This window comes from Gopherus flavomarginatus, chromosome 19, assembly GCF_025201925.1.
Source record: "Gopherus flavomarginatus isolate rGopFla2 chromosome 19, rGopFla2.mat.asm, whole genome shotgun sequence".
Taxonomy (NCBI): domain Eukaryota; kingdom Metazoa; phylum Chordata; order Testudines; family Testudinidae; genus Gopherus; species Gopherus flavomarginatus.
Genome location: NC_066635.1, coordinates 17,506,126 through 17,527,992, shown reverse-complemented (window position 1 = coordinate 17,527,992; position 21,867 = coordinate 17,506,126). Strand labels below are relative to the sequence as shown.

Below are 21,867 nucleotides of genomic sequence, written 5' to 3'. Positions count from 1 at the left end.
TTTGAGAACCCCAAGGAGCGGTTTGATTTTGTGCTGGGTGTAAAAATGGGCAAAGGCTGGTGCCGGTGGTGGAGTGGTTTGGATTTTTCCAGCCCTCCTTAAACAAGCCTAAACTTGGCATTTGGGATGGGCACAAACCCCAACCCTGGGTGTGGATACCACTGAACTTGGAGACAGCTGGGATTCGGATCCTAACTCTGTGACTTGGATAGGGCCCCGATCCAGCAAAGCCCATATAAACTTAGTTCAATAGTAAACACTTGAAGAGTCCCCTTGATTTCGTGGAATTGCTCGTGTTAACGTTAGGCACATGTTTGGCTCCTCTTCTGGATCAGAGCTTCAGTCAACAGAAAAATGCACACAAGCCTGAGGGAGTGTCTGATCCAAACCTTGCAACTCAGGCCCATCACATCTTTTCATAGGGAAGGAAAGAATTTATGCTCAGAGCAGGTCTGCACTAGAAATGTACCTCGGTATAATGACGTCACTCCGGGGTGTGAAAAACCCACACTCCTGAGTGACTCAGTTACACCGACCTAGACCCCTGGTGTAGACAGCGCTACATTGCTGGGAAGGCTTTCCCCATCAATCCAGCCACCACCTCTCGCGGAGGTGAATTAACTATGCTGACGGTCTCCCAGTGCCACTGAAGCATTTTAAGTGTAGACCTGCCCTCAAAGAAAATCGTGCAGAAGGGAAGGGATGGAACGTCTTTTCCAGGATCCCACAGTCATTTATCCGTGGAGTCAGGCTCCTATTATGTACAGCCGATTCTCTCTCTCCAGTAGTGCCTACTAGAAGCCTGGGACCATAGGGATTTGGCCTCCCTTAGCTTGTTTGTATTTTTAAACAAAGACTCTCCAATTAATTGAGAGACAATGGAGCTGGAGGGAGGAAAATATTCTCCTGAGCCAGCCCAGTGCCACTTTACCTGTTACATTCCTCCACTAAAGCTTCCCTTTCCTCCTTGCTAGGGTTCTTTTGCCGGTCATAAGCTTGGTACAAGATTTGTTGCGAGGCAGGCCCCCATTTGAATCGATTCCGTCGCATCTTCTTGCTGGGGGTTTCAGAGCAGGTGTCCTCGAGCTGGCCCGTGCCCTGGTTCTGCTGATTGAACTCTGGAAAGAGAAACAGCAGCTGATCCTGACTGCTTTTGTCTGTCATATTTCCAGAACCCTGGACTGTCTGGTTGAATTCTGAAAGAGAAAGGAGCAGATTTGATCTGGCCTATAGCCACTGCCACTCAGAAAATAACCTGCATTCATATTCATATCGTCGCATTGTTTCCTTGTGCTCCCCCATCTGTCTCCCTGTATCCATTTGCTGTCTGTTTTATACTGACATTGTAAGATCTTTCCAGCAGGGACTGTCTTTTTGTTTGTACAGAGCCTTGCACCAGTGGGTCCTGGTCAGTGGTTGGGGCTCTTAGCCACCACCGCAATACAAAGAAATAATAAATAAAAATAACAATAGATTTTAAGATCAAGAGGAACCATCTAGTCCGGCCTCCTGTATAAGACAGGCCAGAGAATAATCACTCAGTGATTGCTGCATTGACGCCAATTGCTTGGCTTTGTTTGTTAGGAAAGTTACGTGAACAATTTTGAGACCCAGTACAGTACACACCAGCCACACACACACCCCACTGCCATCAACGGAAAGGTCAATAAATTTATCCTTGGATGTGTGAGACTGGGGCTGGCTAACCACTTCAGTCTGTGCCATTGAGCTCTTCTGCTAAAGAGCCTTAGCAGGACTGCAATTTGAAACAATAGGCAATTTATTTGCAGGCAGCAATCTGGATACCAGCAGGATCAGAAAGGGAACCCACTTCTCCCTGCCTTTCCCAAACCCACTCACACCCTCACAATGATAAACATGAAACACAGACTTGTGAACAGCCCTGGCACAAAACCATGTACGAAGACCAAGGTTGGAACCCCCCGACACCTTTTAATGGACACTCTCTTGGGTGAGCAGCTCACAGCTGTTTGCAGCTTTCATGCTTTTTAGACTGGTTTAAGTTATGCTTCAGACAGGCTTCCCCAGAGTTCCAGTCTCCATATCCCATCCTGCACTCAGCGACACCAGTGCCAATCCAGGATAGCTACCAGCTTCAGGGGGGGTGCTCTGGATTGACATGAATGTAGCTGAATGCTAAACATACCCCCTATTTCAATGTTTTATAGAAAGTCATCAGTGCACTTTACAGATTATTACCCTGGGAGGAATTGGGGCACAGGGAGTGACTTGTGGTTAGGACACATTAAAGGAAGGCTGGCAGTTTGGGTCCTACTCACTCCTCTTATCTGTGCCTCAGTTTCTTCTCTCATCAGGGTGCTGTGAATCAGTTCAGTAATGGTTTCAGAGGGGCTCAGTTATGCAAACATAAATAAATAGCCAACCTCTCAAAAATGGAGCAGATATCAACTTGAGAGAAAGGCGTCAAGTACAATCTCAGGTAAGTCACTCAGTCTCTCCGTGCCTCAGTTCCCCCAGCGCCCACCATTTTTCTGTTTTGAGGGCGAGCTCTCCAGGGCAGGGACTGTCTCTTACGAGGTGTAGGGGTTCTTCCATCGCTGTAGTAAATCCACCCCTCCGAGAAGTGGTAGCTAGGTGGATGGAAGAATTCTTCGGTCCACCTAGCAGTGTCTACCCTGGAGCATCACTCAGTTTATTTACATGGCACAGGGCGTGGCATTTTTCACAGCTCTGAGCAATGTAGTTAAACCATCCTAACGTTGTAGCATAGACCAGCTCCACGGAAGGGCCTGAAGATAGTAATAATCAAGTAGCCATGGGCTAATCTGAAAGGGTCAGTTGTTCCACTCGAAGTTCAGAGAAAGCATCCAAGGCTTTGGAAGATTCTCTGTCCAAACCTCTTAGGTTTGCAAAGTCAGACTGGAAATCTTACGAGACCAGGTTCTCTCCCCGCTGCTCCAAGCTGGAGCCTGGAAGTGCAGAGCCCCAAGACAATGAATGATGACTGCAGGTGGAAAGTTCAGAATTTTTGGCAGCTTCGAGAATGTTCGGTAGGGCACAGGTCCAACTTTCCCCTAATATGTGACTTTTCCACGAATTTTTCCTCTCCTCTTGCAATTGCTGCTAATCTGCAAAATGCCTTCCCATGCCTCTGCCAAGACACCGCTACAGATGCATGTTCTAAAATTATTATGGATATGTATGAGGCTCCCTGAGCTGTGTGGCAGCTCCCTTAATGAGAAGGCACATGCAGACGATACATATTCATGGCCTGGCTTTCTGTGCCTGTGTGTACTTGTTCAGGGCGGGATTCTGTGAACTCAGGCTAATACATTATGAGTTAAGCAGTCAGACTTCAAAGATCCCCCCCGAATCCTGCCTCTCTTTGTTCCTAAAGAACTCTCCTCCTTTGATACAGCTCCGTTTCAAACCAATGGGAAACAAACACACTCCTCCAGCAATAAGGAAGCTTAAATCAACTCATGTATGCAGCAGGATCGCCATTTCCAAAACTGAACACCTTGGGCAATGCAGCACAGCAGAGGCGAACAGGTGACCTTCCACGCCTGCTTGCCACAGAGCTGGGGCCTGTCAGCACAGCCGTAAAGGGAGATTGATGGCAGGTTTTATTATTCTCAGTTTTGCAGGGAAATTCTCCTTCTTTTTATAATAGCTTTTCCCTTGGGACAACAAGAGAAGCAGAAAACAGAGGCCAAGGTTGGAGCAGGGGGTTGGTTTTTCCCCTCTAGGTGGATTTTCAAAGCACTGACATTCAGTTTGAAAGACTTTCTGGAGTCCCTATCTTCCAGAAATAGAATGATACTACATCTCGTTAGGAGGACACGTGCTGAACTACTTTTTAAGACATAGTTTAGGGCCCTTGACTCACATGGATAGCCCCAGTTGGATTCAATGAGATGAACTGCAGGAGTAAGGGCTAATTACATGAGTAAAGGAGAGGTCTGTGGGGCCATTGAACTCAATGAACACAAGCTATATTGGGCCCTTGTAGATTTGGGTTGTTAAAGGAGGCCATAGGAACAACCTGAAACATTTCTGCATTCTTCATTGCCTAAGCATCACTGAAGGAAACATGGAAATGCAGCACCCAGGAATTTTAGGGGGGCGAGTTTTAAAAAGGGACACCATCCTTTAAAAAGGAATGATGGAGGAAACATTATTTTCCTTCCATATAATGCTACTAACCAGGGCCGGCCCCAGGCACCAGCGCAGGAAGCAGGTGCTTGGGGTGGCCAATGGAAAAGGGCGGCACAGCTGGGTCTTTGGCAGCAATTCAGCGGCAGGTCCCTCGGTCCCTCTCTTCCTCTTTCAGCTCTTGCTGAAATGCCACCGAACAGGAAGAGAGGGAGCAAAGGACCCACAGCTGAATTGCCGCAGAAGAATGAAGCGACGTGATTGAGCTGCTGCCGAAGTGCCGCCGATCGGCCTTTTTTTTCCCCTGCTTTGCAGCTTGGGGCAGAAAAAATGCTGGAGCGGCCCTGCTACTAACTTAGCCTTAGATCATTAAAGCAACAAATTTTAAAATGTGAATTAACTTTCCACCACTGGGGCTGGCTGCTTGCTTCATTTAGTTTTGTACTTCATTTCGTTTGGACTGTGACATCAGAATAGTCAATAATTAGGCCACCCAGGCCCTTGTCCTGTCCATGCAGCAAAGTTCTCTTTCTTACTCTCAGGCCCTCACCCCAAGCTACCCCCAAAATCATCTCCCTCCTTCAAACACGTGCAAATTCACATGCCCCAACTTACTGATCACTTAAAGTTATGCATATTTACTTCTAGGAGCTGATCACATTCGCACTGAATTCAGTGACAAATCCCACCAATGGGATCAGGATCAGACTTCATCAGTTGATCCTGTTACTACTTTTTGTTCCTGGCCTCTGATAGACGCCGTATCAAATGCTTTACTAAGATCCAAATAGGTCATGTTCACCGAGCTCCCTTCACCTGCTGACTCTAATTCTATCACAAAGTAGCCAGTTTCTCTGACAAGGCCTATTCTTTGTGGGTGAAATTCATCAGGTTCAGCACCATTTAAAGTCCCACTTAAACCCTTAAGCTTAAGGTGTGCTCAACTGCACAAGGGGTGAGTCTAACCATAGAAACCCTCTCTCATTATTACTCTTTGTTCCATTAGCCAAGATATTAAAATCTTTCTGATTCTCATGCATTAGCACAAGGCTGGAACCACTGGTTTGTAAAACACTGCAGAGGGTGCTTTAAATTCAGGCTAAAAATCCCAGCTGATTTCAATGATTTTTTTAAATTTGACAACTATATTTCTATCCATGTACTAAAACTACAATTTTTGTCCAAGGTATTTGTCATTGCCCCTTTAAAAATCCAGGGGAAGATTCCTAACAGCCTGGCGAACATGATAAGAATGTTGCCGCTAGAGTATTGGAAAATTACTGCCCCCAAAAGATTTCCTCAAATAGTCACATTTCTGAAAAAAGAGATTTTCTTCTGGTGTGTTCACGTCCCCTTTTTTAAGAGTTCATTTCCCACAAATACTGCCACAAAGAAGTCCACTGGAACATCCAGCGCATCCGCAAGTGCTATAGAAATATTCCAAGGCCCTAACTCAGAAAGATACTTATGCATGTGCCCAGGGCCCGCTCCAGTTTTTTTGCCACCCCAAGCGATGAAGCGGGGAGAAAAAAAAAGGCGATCGGCAGCTCAAAGAGGAAGAGATGGACTGAGGACCTGCTGCTGAATTGCCACCAAAGACCCGGACGTGCCGCCCCTTTCCACTGGCTGCCCCAAGCAGGCCTGGCTTTTGGCCAATTCCACCAATTCCCCCGAATCAGGCCTGCGCCTAAGAGGGCCCCATGCCCAGTGGCAGGGCCGCCGGATGGTGGGGGGGCAAGTGTGGTCAAGAATCCCTTCCCTGGCGAGAGGCTCCTTTTTAATTTTTACTCACCCGGCGCTGCTCCGGGTCTTCGGTGGCACTTTGGCGGCGGGTCCTTCACTCGCTCCGGGTCTTTGGCAGGTCCTTCAGTGCCACTGAAGACCCAGAGCGAGTGAAAACTAGGAGCGCCGCCCGGTGAGTACAAGCCCCACGTGTTTTTTTACGTGTTTTTTTTTTTTTAGTCATCCCTGCCAGGGCCCCGTCAGAACTGTTCGAATTGGGCCCTGCACTTGCTAAAGCTGGCCTTGGCCCCAAGCACCTGCTTCCTTCGCTGGTGCCTGGAGCTGGCCCTGCATGTGCCTAACCAATCACACGACTAACCTCACTGAAGCTGCCAGGACTCTTCATGTGACTTGAGTTAGGCTCAACTGGGGGCAAAGAGCACAAATATTCACCCCAGAAATTTGATTCTAAGAGTCACACCTTTGCAATCAGCGAACAGAAATAATATCAGATGACTTATGGGTCCAGTCAAATCAGCATGAATTTAGAATCCTCCCAACAAACTGTTCAGAAACAAGCTACAGACCCAGGATTATTTGAAGAAACTATTCCCCACATATTTGTGAATAATGAATAAATGTGAGAAGCTGCAGACAGAGAGGCAAAAGTCATCTAAATCAGGTGTTCCTTATGAATTGTTTGGTTCTAATTGTAACACATACATGGGGCAATTCAAAGTGATTTTAGTGAGGGCTACATGGAAGTTGAACTTTCCTGCTCACTGGGCAACACTTTATTTCTTATGGGCTTTTTCAAAAAGATGCATCGAAGTACAACAATTATTTTTTTTAAAATGTTATGCAAAAAAGTTACAAAGAAACCATCAAAAATGCAGTACAATCCTTTGAGCAATGGCACTACCAAGGATCTGTGGTGGTCACATGGACAGCTAAATCAGGACGTTATGCATGCTTCAAGACATGAAATGTCTCAGTAAAAAATGAACTCTGATTTGAGCATGAAAAAAAAGGATAATTCATTTTCTACCTGCTTCATTTCATCGACGGACTGAGAACATTTGATACAGAAACCACTGAGAGACTCAAGCCCCAATTCAGCAAAAGCATTTGATCACGGCTAACTTTAAGCATGTAAATCCATGCCTATGCAGCAAAGCACTACACACATGCTTGACTTTAACCATGTGGCCCTATTAAATCAGGGGTTTAAAGCCAAACGTGTGACTGATTGGACCGAGGTATCAATAGAAACATGAAACCCCATTACACAGTTACTTTTCAGAGCAGATCTGCACATTAACGAGCCGCAGCATGAAGGCTGGAAGAAACAAGGGCGTCTAGAGCAGACTACTTACGTCTGAGAATCTCCCTCTGCTTCCGGACATACCACGTGTAGAGTGCTGCCCGCTTCTGCGTTTTCATGGGTGTTCCCTTGTTTAGGTGCTGGGAGAGGTGAGACTGATTCAGGCCTGTGACATCCACCACCTCCCTCTGGGGGATGTTGTGCTGCTGCATGTAACCTTTGATCATTTTCGCAGCCCGCCAGGGGTCCTCACTACAGGGGGAAACAAACAAACAGTTAGTTTGGTCTGAGGGAGGTGCCCAGGGTAAGCTTATTCCAATGATAAAAACCAAAGGCTGATTGCTAAGAATCTATTACTAATTGGATACCTTTTGAATACACTAGTGAACCCAGACTCCATTACAGGTGGGCACCCAAAAACCCACATCAGAATTTCCTTTCAATTGCCTAAGGTGGGCAGTTTCACTGTTGATGGGTCAGCCTCCTTAAAAATCTCTCTATCCATGAACCCAGCACAAAGACAGATCCCACTCTGCTCCTCTGGAAGATGCTTCACTCCAAAGGGGGCAGGATCAGTCCCTTAATCTGAATCTGATCCACAAATTTACTCCTTCCGGTCACATCTCACTTCCCCTAGGAATAACCTCAGCTGGGTGAAAAGTAAATTTGATAATGTTGCTCAGTGGTTAAAGCAAGAGATTGAGAGTCAGGAGTTCTAGATTCCATTCCAAGCTTCACCACTGTCTAGCCACCTAATCTCAGTCTGGGGCTCAGTTTACCCATTGGTAAAAGAGAAATAAAACTTGCTTGCTTCACACGGATGTTGCAAGGCTTAATTATGCATTTTGAGATCCACCATCCTTGGATTAAAGGTCCAATAGAAGCATGAATTATTAGTAGTAGCAATAGTAATAATAATCACTCCCCTTGATGATATGTATGAACAACATGTTCCATAATGGGAGTTCCCTACATAAACACAGCAGATAGTGAAGACTTCTAACTTTGTGACAATTGGACAATTTTTTTTTACCTAACCTCTTTTCTATGCTCTTTCATGCTGTATTAATGAGTTATCCCCGAAAGAACTGAAGATCATGTGGAGTGTTACAGCAAAGACCATAGCCTTTGAGACCCAGACCTTAACAGCTTTAAGGTGCTTTGCAAATTACATCCAACAATAGCTTTATAATGATAAATATTTTAGCTCATCATTAATAGTGAGACAACTTACTCCTAAGCCCTCCTATGATCCTGCTGCCTTCTCCAAAACCCGAGTAAAGAGAAAGGTTCAGCAGATGCTTCACAACTCTGGGAGATCAAGATGAGGAAAAGCTTGTGAAAGTTTGCTTCAAGTCAGAGTGGACATTTGGACTTGGGTCTGAAAAGCCCAATTATGAGGACCTTCAGGGCATGTTGCAAAGTTCATGTCCCCGCCCCCTAGGCTTTTAAAACCAGGATGGGAGAAATTATAAGCCTGGAGAATTGTAGGAGGGACAAGGTGAGTTGAGCTTCTGAATTCCCTCCATAGAAGGTTATATTGAATTGTAGTGCTGCACTTTAATTTTAGTTGAATATGAAGACCCCAATTCTCCAATGGATTTCGGCTTAACCTTATCCATTCTCAATAGTTCCCTTGGAATCAACCGGGCTACTCACAATGTCTAAGCAGTGTTGCCAGCTGTTATGGATTTTATCACAAATCTTGTGACATTTGTTGTTTTCGTCCCTTAAATTCTCAGCTCCTGGAGTAAGTGATTATGTGAGAATCTCAGCTTTCATTTACAAAAGTCATATTTTTAGCCCTCATGGTAGCAGAGGAAAGCCGGAAAACAGAAGCCAAATACACCCTTAAGATTCAAAAACCAGAAGACAAATCTATTAATTTTTTAAAATCTGATTATTTTTGAGCCACATCTCATGATTTTAATGCATGGGCTTTGCAAGTGTATCAATATTTGCAGGATCAGGACCTGATTTTAATGTATTTTTAAATTATTTCCAGGACACCTCCAGTGTATGGCCAGGCATCCTTTCTTGGGGTGCATATAATTCTAACTAAATAATAAATACATTATATGGTAAATACTGTTAAATCTGCTAAGGGTAGTTGTTGTAAAGACAGGTTAATATGCAAAAATACATGTCAATTATTTAAGATGATTGGATTTATTTTTATAGACAAGGACGGTGAATTAAAAGGAAGTGCTTTATGCCAAAAAATCATTTTTGATCATGAACTTGGTCACACGGTTGTGCGCTAAAATAATGAGATATTCTAATATTTTACTTGGAATAACCATCCAACTGCATTTTCAGTTCTTTTGTTATTTTGGATCCTTCAATTTGTCAAAGAAAAAAAAATCCCATAGATGTCTTACCTTTTGTCCTGAAAGCAGCTTGAGAACAAAGCTACTGGTAACCAACATAAAAGTGAGTTCGGAAAAATATTGTTATAATAGTGCACTTTTCCCTCCTTTCCCCTCTAAAACAATAACTATTGTCACACTCAATCCTGCTTTCTCAAAGTACTGAAAATTCACACTGGTTGTTCCGTGTTCGTACAGCACCTAGCACAATGGGGTCTTGGTTCATGACTGGGGCACCTAGGTGCTATGGTAATAAAAACAACAACTTAAAAAATAATAAAAGGAGTTTGGGGTCTATTGATTATGGAATGCAGGATCCAAACACAGTTTAGTAGGCTCAAAATTTGATATCCTTCCACTTAATTTTGCTACATCCATTAATAAAGTCCCTCAAATTGTTTTGGTGACTTTTTCAAAAGGAATACGTCAATGACATTTTTCCTACATATTCATTCATATGACACCAGCCATTGTGATATGTATTATACATACATACACCTTGTTATCATTGTCCTAGTGCTTAGGAGTCCCAGTGTGGGTGCTGTACAGAGAGCAGAAAGGTGGGCCCTGTCCCCAAGCGATACGCTGCCACAGCCTAGCACTTAGGGACAGCCCTCCCCAATAACAAACGAGTGCGCCCATACGATGGAGCAAAACGTTTCCAGTAAACCAGATTTTGGTTTGTAAGGGTTTGTTACGAACAGTGTCAAAATTAAACTATATGATTGTAAATGATGTTCAAAGCCCATTTAAACACATCAGTGAAATATCGAAATACTCATGTATAGAAATACAGAAAGACCCAGAACATACATAAGGTGGCTTGACAGTGGCATCTTACTGATAGGCAACTGTAATTACTGTAATTAAATGATTTTTCAGAACTTGCTGACTTTGCTCTATATTGGGGTCCCTTTCCTTTCTGAGGCCCCCCAACATGCTATAAAAACTTCATAGCCCACCTGTGCCACAACAACTGTTTTTCTGCATATCCAGTAGATTACAAGCCAGATCTGCGTTAGGGGGCCCCACACCACAGGGGCCCCGCAAAGCTAAGTGGCTCAGGCTTCAGCGCCAGGTGGTGGGGCTTGGGGCCCCAGGCTTCTGCCCTACATGGCGGGGCTTGAACTTTCTGCCCTGGTTCCAGTAAGTCTAATGCTGACCCTGCTTGGCAGACCCCATGAAACCTGCTCATGGCCCCCCAGGGAGCCCCAGCCGCCTGGTTGAGAACTGCTGCTCTATATTTCATGCCATGTCCTCATACCTGTAAAAACCTGAGCAGGGAAGCATAGTTCACTTGAACTATTCCCATAAATTGAGTTACTCATGTGCTTACGGGGTCAATCCTGCAAACACAATTGTAGCAAACACCATTGCATTAGGGTTGTGACAGAGTTCCAGGTCCAGACCATCTGGGGAAATCTTCAGTCATGTTGCAGAAAACTGAGCTGCCCCATTCCCCCAACATAAAAACGGTAGAGACAAATCTGATTTGTATTATCTGCAAGTGGAGCCAATGAAATCAGTGGGAAAGACAATCAGGACTCTAGGGCCATGGTAAGCACTTCTCCTGCCTCCCATCATTCTCCTACAGAGGCATTAGTCCTGCACTTAGCATCCCTAATGTCTTGGGTGACATCCTCACATTTCTTATATCTCTTCAACAGAGGTGACACATTCCCCCCAAAGCTCTTACAGGAATAGTCACTTGAATTCAAGATGATAACTGGTTTGCCCCACTGTATCTGCATCACATTCGATTTATAGTTTAGCAAGTGAGTATACTGGCAGAAATATTCACCTAAGCAGTAAGCTTTAAGCCAGGACTAGAGACTTTTCAGAAAGTGAGTTTGGAACTTCACCACCAACCACCGACCGGATTTTAAGAGTTACACTAATCCAGCCAGTGAACAGAAACAATGCTGCATGACCTGTCTCCAGTCAGCACTAGCCAAAATATCTCAAATGTTGAACACCCTAAATGAAATGCTTGCAAAACAAACCAATGAGCAAGCAAACAAACCAGACAACAAAAAACACCCTACCAACCAAGGATCATCTGTGGAACGTGTTCAGTGAAGAATTTTGAATCATGAATACATCGGGGCTGGGGGGGATCTCTTATGAAGAGAAAGAAATCTAGTCAGTCAATTATTCCCTACAGATTATTGTGCAGTTCTACCTGGCTCTGTGCTGTAATCACAACTGCCCCTAGCTATGGGAAGACTGAGTCCTGCGAAGTTCCTATTAGCAAAGTTCAGATAGTGCTGGCTCTCCCCAATGTATTCCTTTGTTATAGGTCACCTCTCTCCCTGTATGATCAAGGTGATCCAGCAGCAGCCTGTCTTGGTTGCAAATCCACATTAATCTAGCCAGGTCTTTCCCACTCTGCACAGGGATTACAGGTACACAGAGATCCAGAAAAACTGTTAATTATTCCGGTCACAGCCTCTATTCTTGACCTGGCTGGTTGTTGCTGGAAATTGAACGTCTTCTCACAAGACTTGCCCTCCCTTGCTTCTGTGTTCCTCTAGAGGAATCATTTTATTGCACATATTCATTTAAAGATTCTTGAAGAGCTCATCATTTTAAGAGCTGGGTTCTATTTACCAAAGGCAAAGAACATTCAAGATTATATAGAGAATTACATATAAAGCTATGGCTACTGTAAGAGGCAAGAAAGCTTCATTGCTTTCCTGTTACCTGGGAAGATGACGAAGAGAGCTGGAAGTGACTCATATATACACTCTTATATTACACTTTTCATCCATCCATCTCAAACTGCTTTATAAAGGAGGGCAGTAGCACTATTCCCATTTTAGAAAAGGGGAAACAGACTCAGCGAGGAGAAGTGATTCGCCCATGGTCACACAAAAGGCCAGAGCCAGGAATAGGAACCCAGATCTCCCAAGTCCCAAGCCAGTGCTTTACCCACTAGACCACACTGTATATGGATTTTCTTTGGCTGTCATTGGCTTATCTCAGATAAATGATTTTATAAAATTACTGAACAATAACGTTACTAAAATAGAGTAACTCAGCATTTCTAAGAGAAACTGGTTAACTTTGTACTAAGTTAAGATAGATTTTCCAAGCCTGATCTTCAGCTGGTGTGAACGAAACATCTTGATCCCCACCACAAATCTGGACCGTAACACCCTCCATGTGCATAGCATTCTGTGGGTTCTCAAAGCAGATAATGGGCCTGATCCTGCATTCCTTGTCCACCTAACCCCTCCTAGTGATGTCTTTGGAAGTTCATCCCTAAGTAAAGATAACTAACAATAATTGGTCTGTGAATGCATGGCCCAAACCAAGGCTTTTCTAAAACCATGTGAGCAGAGGTTGTCTCTTCATAGCCAAGTTGCATTGTTGATGTCACATGAAGCTTCTTTCCAAAGATTCCCTCCCTCTCTCACCCCCGCCCCTCTAGCCTTGAAAAGAGGTAAATAAAACTCGACAACATCCTCAGCGAAATATGCCAAGAATTTATACTCCTGGATTATAAACCAGGCTCTCTGCAGAGACCATCTATCTAATCTGTATCTCTTGGTACACACGCAAAGGCTTAAAAGCTCCTAGGTGTGCTGTGCTCAGTCACCCCGTACCCTTTTATTTTAAACAGACTTCTTTATACTAGATTGTTGGGGTAGAGGCAGCCTTGCAGATATTCAGCCAGGCATGCCTCACCTCATCTTCTAGTTATAGGTGGATTTTTGCGCACTTCAGCAGCAGAGTACATAGAGCGAATTCCTATTGTCTGCATGTAGCAGTCACATGTCCCTCTTAGCAGGAGTCATTCAACAGTCATTATTAATTATTATTATTATGTACTGAGGATAGCTCCAGCCATGTGCTGGGCACCATCCTTACGCTCAAGGACAATCACTGCTCCAAAGAGCTCACAATCACAAATGGACAAGTAGGCCGAAGACAAGGGAAGTCAAACAGCAAAAGGCAATTTATAGGTAAGCCAAAGTCATTGTAAGCAGCATGGAAGAAGTGGGTCTTTAAGAGGATTTAAATTTGGACAGACTAGGCGCCTTGAAGATGTGGCTACGCTATCCAGAAGGGGCCACACAGAAGAAGGCACAGCGAGAATTGCGCCAGAAACTATTATTCTCTGACCAGAGGTTGCAGAGGGACTACTACAGTGCCTGAGGCAAAACCTCATTGAAATCAATGGAATCACAGCAGGGATGGGTTTAGTTCAGAGTAACTGCAATGGTTACCCCAGCTCCCTCTCCAAGTACATATGAGCAGCCATTCCTGGGTCAGACCAATGGTCCATGTAGCCCAGTATCCTGTCTTCCAGCAGTGGCTGGTGCCAGATCCTTCAGAGGGAATGAAAAGAACAATGCAATTTATTGAGTGATCCATCTCCTGTCTTCCAGTCCCATTTTCTGGCAGTCAGAGACATGCAGAGCACGTGCAGGGCTGATGAGACGGGGGGAAGCTGGTACAAACTACCGGGGCCCGGCAGTCCAGAAGGGGACCTGGGGCCTGGCTTCGTTGCTGCTGTTTAGCTGGTCTGCCCTTGCTGGGGAGCCCAAAAAAAATTTTCACCAGGCCTGAACCCACTTTTGGCGGCCCTGAGCATGTGGTTGCATTCATGACCCTCTTGGCAAATAGTCACTGATAGACCTGTCCTCCATGACCTCAGCTAATTCAGTTTCGAACCCAGTTATGTTTTGGCCTTCACAACATCCCCTGGGAATGAGTTTCTCAGGTTGTGCATTGTGTGAAGAAATACTTCCTTTGTTTTAAACCTGCTGCCTATTAATTTCTTTGGGTGATTCCTGGTTCTTGAGTTATGTGATTATTTTTGCTGCCCTTCTCTGTACTTTTTCCGATTTCTAATATCTTTTCTGAGTTGGGGCAACCAGAACTGCACTCAGCATTCAAGGTGTGGGGTACCATGGATTTATATAGTGGCATTATATTTACTGTCTTATCTATCTCTTTCCTAATGGTTCTTAACATGTTGATAGTTTTTTGACTGCCACTGCACGTTGAGCAGATGTTTTCAGAGAATTATCCACAATGACTCCAAGATCTCTTTCTTGAGTGGTAACAGCCAATTTAGACCCCCATCATTCTGTACGTATGGTTAGGATTATGGTTTTCCAGTGCGCATTAGTTTGCATTTATCAACACTAGGGAACAAACTGGCAGATGAAATTCAATCACCCAGTTTTGTGAGATCCCTTTATAATTCTTCGCAGTTTGCTTTGGACTATCTTCAATAATTTCATATCTTCACAATCTTTGCCACCTCACTGTTTAACTCTTTCTCCAAATCATTTATGAATATATTGAACAGCACTGGTCCCAGTACAGATCCCTGCTATTTACCTCTCTCCATTGTGAAAACGAACCATTTATTCCTACCCTTTGTTTCCTGTCTTTTAACCAGTTACTGATCCATGAGAGGATCTTCCCAGGACTGCCTACTTAGCTTCAAAGCATTTGGTGAGGAACTTTGTCAAAGGCTTTCTGGAAGTATCCACTGGAATGCCCTTGTCCACATATTTGTTGACATCCTCAAAGAATTCTAATAGATTGGGGAGACATGATTTCCCTTTACAAGAGCCATGTGACTCTTCCCGAACATGTCCTGTTCATCTAAATGTCTGATCAGTCTGTTCTTTACTATGGTTGAACCAATATGCCTAGTACTGAAGTTAGGCTTGCCAGCCTGTAATTGCCAGGATCACCTTTCTTAAAAATTGGCATGACACTAGTTATCCACCAGCCATCTGGTACAGAGGCTGATTTAAGTGATAGGTTACAGAACAGTGTTAGTAGGTCTGCAATTTCATATCAGATTTTCTTCAACACTCTTGGGTCAATACCACTAGGTCCCCAGGTCAATACCACTATTACTGTTTAATTTTATCAATTTGTTCCAAAATCTCCTCTATTGACACCTCAAAAGTGGGACAGTTCCTCAGATTTGTCATGATGGCTCAGGTGTGGTAGTCTCCCTCACATTCTCTGCAGCGAAGAACAAATCAAAGAATTCATTTAGCTTCTCTTCAACAGCCAGTTCCTTCCTTTGCGTGCTCCCGTAGCACCTTGACCATCCAGTGGCCCCACTGATTGATTGGCAGGCAGGCTTCCTGCTTCTGAGGTAATAAATATTTATTATTAGGGGTGTGTATGTAGTTTCAGCCTCCATTATGGTGTTTTTTTTAAAGTTTCCATGCTGCTTTCTGGCATTTTACTCTTGTGACTGTTCCTTTTAATTTCCATTTAACTAGCCTCCTCATTTTTGTGTAGTTCCCCTTTTTGAAGTTAAATGCCATTGGGATGGGTTGCTTCTTCCCCCCCTCCCACCACCCCACATGAATGTAAATTCAATTACATTATGGTCCTTGTTACAGAGCAGTTCAGCTATATTCACTTCTTGGACCAGAACCTGTGCACCACTTAGAACTAAATCAAAAATTGCCTCTCCCCTTGTGAGTTCCAGGATTAACTGCTTCAAGAAGCAGTCATTTATGGTGTCCAGAAACTTCATCTCTGCATCCCATCCCGAGGTGACATATTCCTAGTCACTATTGGGAGAGGTGAAATCCCCCATTAATGTTGGGGGTTTTGTTTTTATAGCCTCTCTAATCTCCTTGAGCATTTCACAATCACCATGACAGTCACGTGATTGGCAGTGTACTACTTATTTCCTCTTATTATTCAAGCATTTCTAGCCAGACAGATTGTGGTACCATTTGATTCATTTGAAGATTTTTACTATATTTGATTCTAGGCATTCTTTCACATATAGTGCCACTCCCATACCCATGCAACCTACTTGGTCATTCCAATATATTTTGTACCCTGGTATTACCATGTCCCATTGGTTGTCATCATTCTACCAAGTTTCTGTGATGCCGATTATATCAATATCCTCATTTAATACCAGGCACTCAAGTTCATCCATCTTCTTATTTATATACAAACACTTAACTAAATATTGACACATTTTGTATCTGCCTTCATGTGATGTAATTGAATGGGGCTCTTTTTTGTTTGACTGTTTCTCTTCAGTTCCAGCTTGTACTTTATCAAATTCTATCCTCTCCTCTTTACTGGAATATAAAATCTCCCCTTTAATAAGTCCCCAGCTAAGGGATGCATCTGTCCTAACCATGTGCTCCTCCACACCTGTTGGCTTCCCACAAGGCCTTAGTTTAGAAACTCCTCTACAACCTTTTGAATTGTACATGCTAGCAATCTAGTTCCTGTCTAGGCTCCTCCTTTCCCAACAGGTTCCCCAGTTCCTAATAAACTCAAATCCCTCCTCCCACTGCCATCATCTCATCCACACATCAAGACCCTGCAATTCTGCCTAACTGACCCTGCATGCGGAACTGGAAGCATTTCAGAGAATGCTGCCATGGCGGTCCTGGATTTTAATCTCTTACCTAGCATCATAAATTTGGCCTCCAGGACCTCTCTTCTACTTTTCCCTGTGTCACTGGTACCTACATGTATCATGACCACAAAGGCTTCGCATAGAGCAAAATGGGAGTTCTTTGCAAAAGCCTCCTCAGGGAGGTGTGCCTGATCTTAAGAACATAAGAGCGGACATACTGGGTCAAACCAAAGGTCCATCTAGCCCAGTATCCTGTCTTCCAACAGCGGCCAATGCCAGGTGCCCCAGAGGGAATGAACAGAACAGATAGTCATCCAGTGATTCATCCTCTGTTGCCCATTCCTAGCTTTTGGCAAACAGAGGCTTGGAACACCATTCCCGCCCATCCTGGTTAATAGCCACTGATGGACCTATCCTGCATGAATTTATCTAGTTTTCTTTTGAACCCTGTTCTAGTCTTGGCCTTCACCACATCCTCTGGCAAGGAGTTCCACAGGCTGACTCTGCGTTGTGTGAAAAAAATACTTCCTTTTGTTTGTTTTAAATCTACTGCCTATTCATTTCATTTGGTGGCCTCCAGTTCTTGTGTTATGAGAAAGAGTAAATAACACTTCTTTATTTACTTTCTCCACACCAGTCATGATTTTATAGACCTCAAATCATATCCTCCCTTAGTCGTCTCTTTTCCAAGCTGAAAAGTCCCAGTCTTATTAATCTCTCCTCACATGACAGCTGTTCCATATCCCTAATAATTTTTGTTGCCCTTTTCTGAAACCTTTTCCAAGTTCAATATATCTTTTTTGAGATGGGGCAACCACATCTGCACTCAGCATTCAAGATGTGGGCATACCATGGATCTACAGAGAGGCAATATGATATTTTCTGTCTTATCTATCCCTTTCGTAAGGATTCCCAACATTCTGTTCACTGCTGCTGAACGTTGAGTGGATCTTGTCTGTACCAAAAGCAAGCTTTGAACTGAAAGGGCAAAATTCTGCCCCGAGTTATTGTCCATGCAAACCTACCAGCTTTAGTGGGGTTACACAGGTGCCACTGAGGGACGGGGGCAGAATTCAGGCCTTCATCTACTTTGGAAGAGGACAGATGTAATCAGCAGCTGAGAGGAGCATGGGGTGGATGGTCACACACCTGGCCTCTCCGGCCAGAGAGAGGAGAGAATCCCAGGGACAGCATGCCAAGGCAAATGAAGGTAGGGAGTGCAAATCTTGTCAGAAAACACCCTCAGCACTACCAGAAATTTTCTAATCTGATCAATGCATCTTCACCAGTGTCTGAGCAGAGTCATTTTCAAGGGAGTATTAAGCTAATCTGCCTTCTCTCCCCATCATTGTCTTAGATGTACAGATTGTAAAGTGTCTGCAGATGACATACAAGCCCTGGGCCTAGCACAACAGGGGCCCAGACTGGGGCCCCACAAAGTACCACAACAGACATGAAAAACAATTGGGTGCAGCAGATACACCTATACAGAGCATTACAGTCCATTTGCTAGAGGGTTTGGAGAGAGCTGAGGGTGTTTCTCAGGGGGTGGAAAGGCGCTTTGTAGGTAGCTGGGTGAATCCCCGTGGGACAGATTGATTGAACGCTGCTGGAGTCGGGCTCTATGGTTAAGGGTTAGGGCGCCTGCTGGGGGCTTTGTATTACTTACATCAAGGTAACTGGAAGTGCAATCTGCAGGTCTTGGGGCCTGCCGCTGGGTGCATTAGAAATACCCGCTTTGGACACAAACAAGAGGCAGCCTCGGTGCATTTCGCCTTAGGCGGAGGGGCAGGTTTCGCTGGAAGCCGCGGGGCCGGGGATTTCGCTGCCTTGCGGGGAGTGCAGGCCCCGCTCCGGTACCGCAGCGCTCCCCCGTCCCCGACAGCCCCAACTCCAAAGGGCACCTGCTGAGCATACCTAGCTGTGGGGGGTGTCCCCCCATGGCTGTCATGTCCTCCCCGCCGCCCCAAGTCGGAGGGCAGCGCCCCATTCCCTGCCCCGTGCGCCCCGCTGGCACCAGGCTCGCCAGGGACACGCGGCCGGACTGGGGCAGCGGGGCCTGGGTGGGGGAGAACTCGATCTCCCCCCGCCCAGCGAGTCCCGACCTGGCCCTGCCCCTCTCCCTCCTTCCTTCGCCTGGCAGCGGCCGGAGCTGGGCTCAGGGACCGGACCCCCGGCCGGGCTCCCTCCTTCCCTGGGCACCCGGCGCTGGAGGGGCCGCCCGGCTCCCAGCTCCAGCGCGTGTTTATGTGTTTAAGAGAAGGCCAAAAAAAGCCACCCGACACCCGCAGCGCCTGGGGTTTTCCTCCCCCCCGCGGGCTGCCTTGCAGCTTCGCCAATGAATAACCCGCCTCCCCCCGCAGCCCCGTGTGTATCTTTCGGTTGATGATTTATAGAAATAAATTAATAACCCCCCCAGCTCGGCCCCACGTGCGGCCGGCTGGGGTTGCCCCGGAGCGCGCGGAGGGAAGGGCGCAGCCCGCGGGCGGCTCCCGGGTTGCTCCGGGCACAGCGGGCGCTGCGCAGAGCCCAGGCACTAGGGTGCAGGTAATGCCCGGACGGGTCCCCCCGGGGCAGCGCGGCCCAGAAGCGGGGAGCCCCCGCAGGGTCCGCCTCCCGCCCCGCGCAGAGAGAAGGGCCCCGGCTGGCTCGCGGCTCCCCCCGAAAGCAGCCCCGGGTAGCACAGACAGTCTCTGCTCCAGCCGCTTCTTAGCAGGCGCCCGAAGAGGCGGAGAACTGGCCCCGGCTTCGAAACCAAACGCGCCCCTGAAATACCCACTCCGAGCCGCTCGTGCGGCCGCCCAGCCGTGCCCAGGGATTTGTTCATCACACGGGTGGGTCTGGCTGTGTGCACTGGCTTTTAGCAGGGGCTAAATTGCGCTAATTCGTTCGGCACCCGAGTTAAGAGAGTCAAAAAAAGTTACCCTCGGCCTGAAAAGCATTTTCTCTGCTCGCTTCTACGCTAAGAAACTGCAGCCTTCGGCTGGAGACTTTCCTGGTCCCTGGGGTTAATAAAGGGCCGGGCTGGGGTTAGTTGATATTTTGCTAAAGAAAAAGAAACCATGAGCGATGTGGATAATTAGTAACTAACTAACTAACTACCTTGACAGGGCAACAGAGCTCGGGGACGCGTTTCCGCGTTTGATCCACATCCCCTGGCTAGCAGGCAAGAGATCGGGTAACTTTGCGCGTTGAGAGCCGAAGGTTTATTCCCATTAGCCAAAGCCCTAGCTGGGCTCGCTCGGCGGTGCATGGATCTGCTCGGAGTTAGTTTTTATTTTCTTTTTCCATCTATCCTCAGATCTCCCCACGCCACCGCGAATCCACTCAGCAGGAGAGAAGCCCAGGATCTGCACCTTACTGGTTAGCTACATGTTATGGGGCTGCCCGGGCGGGTGCGGTTTAAAAGCGAGGTGTATGCGGGAGAAATAGGACCAAGAAGGGGTTTTTAAAGGAACTCTTTCAAATCTAGTTTTAAACTAGAACAAAGCCCATCGCCACTGCCTCGGGTCTATTGTCCTTCCTTTGTAAAGCTTAGTTTGAGGCGCCCAGCACCCGCGGTTGGGCCCAGACAGCCGCTCTGATAAAGTGGGGTTCAAAGGAGCAAAACGTCGTGGAATTTAGCATAACCCCCCCCCTCCACACACACACACACACACACTCTGATTTACTGATTTACACATGCATCTCTGGGCCCGAGCCCTGCGCTCAGCACGCCAGGAGGTGAGGGCAGAAAGTGACCTGACAGACGCGGGCTCTCCTGCTGCGTGTAGACGCGGCCAGAAATCGATTCCCTGGTCACCTGCTGGAGGGGGAACATGAGGGGCAGGTTCCCAGGGGCTGGGGTGAGCTGGGTTTCAGAGGCCTGGGGACTACGCTGCCCAGTGAGCCAGCCTTCATTCCACCTGGGCCTCTGGCTGCAGGGCTGGGGGGAGAAGAGGGACCCCCGTTTATACCTGATCATCCGATCCACCTCCGCTCTTTGCTCCACGGCCTCCTCAGTGTTGAGCGCCTGCAGCTCCCGGAGGATCTGCGGGGTGTCGAAGTCGTCCCCGTCCTCGGAGCCCTCGTCCCCGGACAGCTTGCCCTTGCTGTGGCCGTTGGTGAGGGTGTGGAAGACGGGCTTGCTGTCCGCCTCCGTCCCGCTGCCTGGGGACAGGGGCAGGTTCTCCAGCTTCACCCCGAAGCTGGTGGTGGGCACCATGTCCTCCAGGGCTTGGATCAACGCCTCCTTGGTGACTCCGGAGCTGAGGAGAGCGCTCAGAAGTTCCTGCTGCAGAGAGCTGAGCTTGGACACCATTTTACCAGGAGGGGAGAGAGAGAGAGAAGGGGAGGGGGGTAGGGGTGGGGTGGGGTGGGGGGGGAGGGAAGGTAGGTTAAAAAACCCCAAAGTCTTGGATTCCCCCCGTGAGCCCCAGACACCTGCTCCTCCTCCGTGCCCTGGTGAATCTCCTTTGAGAGGGCTCGGCGGACCTCTACCTTGCCATGATCTCCTCCATTAGGCAATATAAGATATGCAAATCAGTGGGAAGGGAGAGTCATTCCTAAAGGAGGCAAATGGAAAGGAGGGTAGTGGGTAAAGGGTTTTTGGGGGAGGGGGACAGAAGAGGAGCAGCTGCTCTGGGCCTGGATTTGACGGAGTTCGTTGTGTTTATACGGGTGGCTGAAACCTTTTGATTGGTTCTGTTTTTATCAGCCAAACTTTAGCTGAACTTTGGACTTGTTGGGCAAGGAGGCAGCCAGCCCCAAGTGCACCAGCTCCCGGCTGCTCCAGCAGCGCTGGGGCTTGGGAGGCCAGGAGGAGGAATTAGGTAAATTCGAGCAAAACAAATCAAAGTCCTTTAAAACAACCCAAAGCCTTAGCCTCTCCGCCGAGCTATTTACCAGGAAAGGTGAGCTGGGAGGGTGGTGTCGTGGAACTGGCTGGCAGGTCAGAACAG

At 46.6% G+C, this 21,867-nt stretch overlaps 1 protein-coding gene across 3 annotated transcripts in view; it reads right to left on the bottom strand.

Annotated features, from left to right (window-relative positions):
• HNF1B (HNF1 homeobox B) overlaps nucleotides 1-21,242 on the bottom strand; it is a 62,040-nt gene extending 40,798 nt beyond the window's left edge. For 2 of the 3 annotated variants that reach the window (XM_050929384.1, XM_050929383.1), the window contains exons 1-3: nucleotides 20,884-21,242; nucleotides 7,236-7,435; nucleotides 932-1,196 (exon numbers count right to left, since the gene is read on the bottom strand). In XM_050929384.1, the coding sequence (XP_050785341.1) occupies nucleotides 932-1,196; nucleotides 7,236-7,435; nucleotides 20,884-21,227 (809 nt within the window). In that variant the 5' untranslated portion in view covers nucleotides 21,228-21,242. The remainder of the gene's footprint in view (nucleotides 1-931; nucleotides 1,197-7,235; nucleotides 7,436-20,883) is intronic. The other variant, XM_050929385.1, reaches the window with a different exon arrangement.
• Between the last annotated feature and the right edge of the window lie 625 nt (nucleotides 21,243-21,867).